The sequence below is a fragment of the Etheostoma cragini genome, chromosome 8 (assembly GCF_013103735.1).
Source record: "Etheostoma cragini isolate CJK2018 chromosome 8, CSU_Ecrag_1.0, whole genome shotgun sequence".
NCBI classification, from domain to species: Eukaryota; Metazoa; Chordata; class Actinopteri; order Perciformes; family Percidae; genus Etheostoma; species Etheostoma cragini.
This window is the reverse complement of record NC_048414.1, coordinates 933,755-935,590: the sequence shown is the minus strand read 5'-3', so window position 1 is coordinate 935,590 and position 1,836 is coordinate 933,755. Positions and strand designations below refer to the sequence as shown.

Sequence of the window (1,836 nt, the reverse complement as noted above, 5' to 3'; positions counted from 1 at the left end):
AAATTTAGTCTCAATAATTCCTAATTTCTGCTTTTCTAACTCAAACATTAGGTATAATTTCCTATAAATGAGGTTTATGGAACATAAATTAAAAAAAAAACTTTAAAACTAAAGTTAATAAGTTTGTGTTACGTTGTGTTAAACATCAAAAAAGTGACAAACATTGAAAAAAGCATCCAAAGTGTTGAAGAAAAGGGCATAAATGTTAAAAACATTAATTATTAAGGCATTAAGATCAATTTCCAAAAGAAGATTTTTTAGTTCCTCTGTTTAGTCAACTTTAGCCGGGGTTCCTAATCTTCTGAGCACCACTGGATCTCCTTTAGTGTTTCCCATTAGTTACTCTCAGAGAATAACCGCAAAGCGTCTGTGTTGTTCCTTGGTGTAAAAGTAAGTAAACTTTATTTATAACCCACCTTTCACAGACAGGAGGGGTCACATAGTGCTTTACGGTAAAAACAAATAAAACCGCAACACACAAAGTACTAAGCCATATTGCGAGTTAAAAGCTTGTCTAAAAATAAAAATAAGTGGGTATACAGACATCCTCGAGCTTTCTTAGGGTGTATATGACGTATACCTGCGTACCAGGTGGACTACACACCTTGATGACGCGTCGCCATCTTCTCCCACTGTACAAAAATGGAAGCCCAAATATCCAACGGATGCATTAACTACAAGGTAGACACCGGATCCCAAAATGGTGCCTATTCAGTTCAATGCCAATGCTTGCCTGAAGCACTTCTGGGTTTACGTCCGGGACATGCGCCCCCTGTTGGTCATGTGCAGTAGTGTTTTTCCTGCTGGTCCATAGACTTTAAATCGCCTTTCCAGGGATTGAAATACCAGAACCAGGGTGTCTTATTCCCCTGTTGCTCAGAGGGATGTTGTCTTTCTTTCTCTTCAGGAACTTGTCCAGAAACTCCATGAGCAGATTAACTTGAGTGAGGAGGAGAGATACTGCATAGAGTTCAAGCTCAACATGGTGCTGAATGAGGTATTCAAGTCATTTTATTCATATATCCCCAAATCCCAACAGTTATCTCACTTATATGTCTTTTCCACCAAGGCTAACCAGGTTATTTGTGTGGAAAAGCAAAGAACCGCTTCGATATTTGGCACTGACTCTGAACCAGCACCAGGACTGCCTTGGTGGAAAAGACATAACTGTGAGCAGGTCTAGACCGGACTCTGGGATGTTGTTTACAGAAACCAACCAATTATTATGTAATCAGAAGCAGGCGAAGAAACACCATAGTGTGTATATAAGATCATTTGCCCTTTAATAAAAGTCTCTACTTCTGTCCTAAATCCTTCTGAAGGTCAGAGATCTCAACATTAAGATTGTGGACATGAGGGGAAAGTTCAAGAGACCCCGTCTGAAGAAGGTGCGCATGTCGGCCGACGCCATGCTGAAGGCCCTGCTGGGCTCCAAGCACACGGTCAACATGGACCTCAGGGCCAACCTGAAGCAGGTCAAGAAGGAGGTCAAAGAGGAGGTGAGCTGCTGGAATTCAATATTCTGTCGACCTCGTTTGTCGTCTTGGTTTCTGATACCTGCTTAAAATTAGCTTTAACTTCAAGGGGGACTTTGCTTTTTACCAACACTCGTTTAATCTCATAAGTAAACTTCATGTTACATCAGCAGGTTTAAATCCCAGTTTTAGAAAGTTGCAGAGAAACTTTTCAGCGTTCTGAACAGGCCCGTCTCAGCTGGACTCAAACCAGCTGATGGTGTCTCTGCGACTCAGCTGGTGAAGTCTCCAGAGGCTGGTTTTAGGACGTAAGAGACATCTCCTGTTACAACAGCCAAAAGGAGTCTCCAGAGGCTGGTTT

General features: G+C 41.6%; 1 protein-coding gene across 1 annotated transcript in view; it reads left to right on the top strand.

The window, feature by feature from the left end:
- LOC117949764 (troponin I, fast skeletal muscle-like) overlaps positions 1-1,836 on the top strand; it is a 4,765-nt gene that overhangs the window by 1,959 nt on the left and 970 nt on the right. The window contains exons 4-5 of the mRNA XM_034880300.1: positions 908-997; positions 1,323-1,499. Of these exons, the coding sequence (XP_034736191.1) occupies positions 908-997; positions 1,323-1,499 (267 nt within the window). The remainder of the gene's footprint in view (positions 1-907; positions 998-1,322; positions 1,500-1,836) is intronic.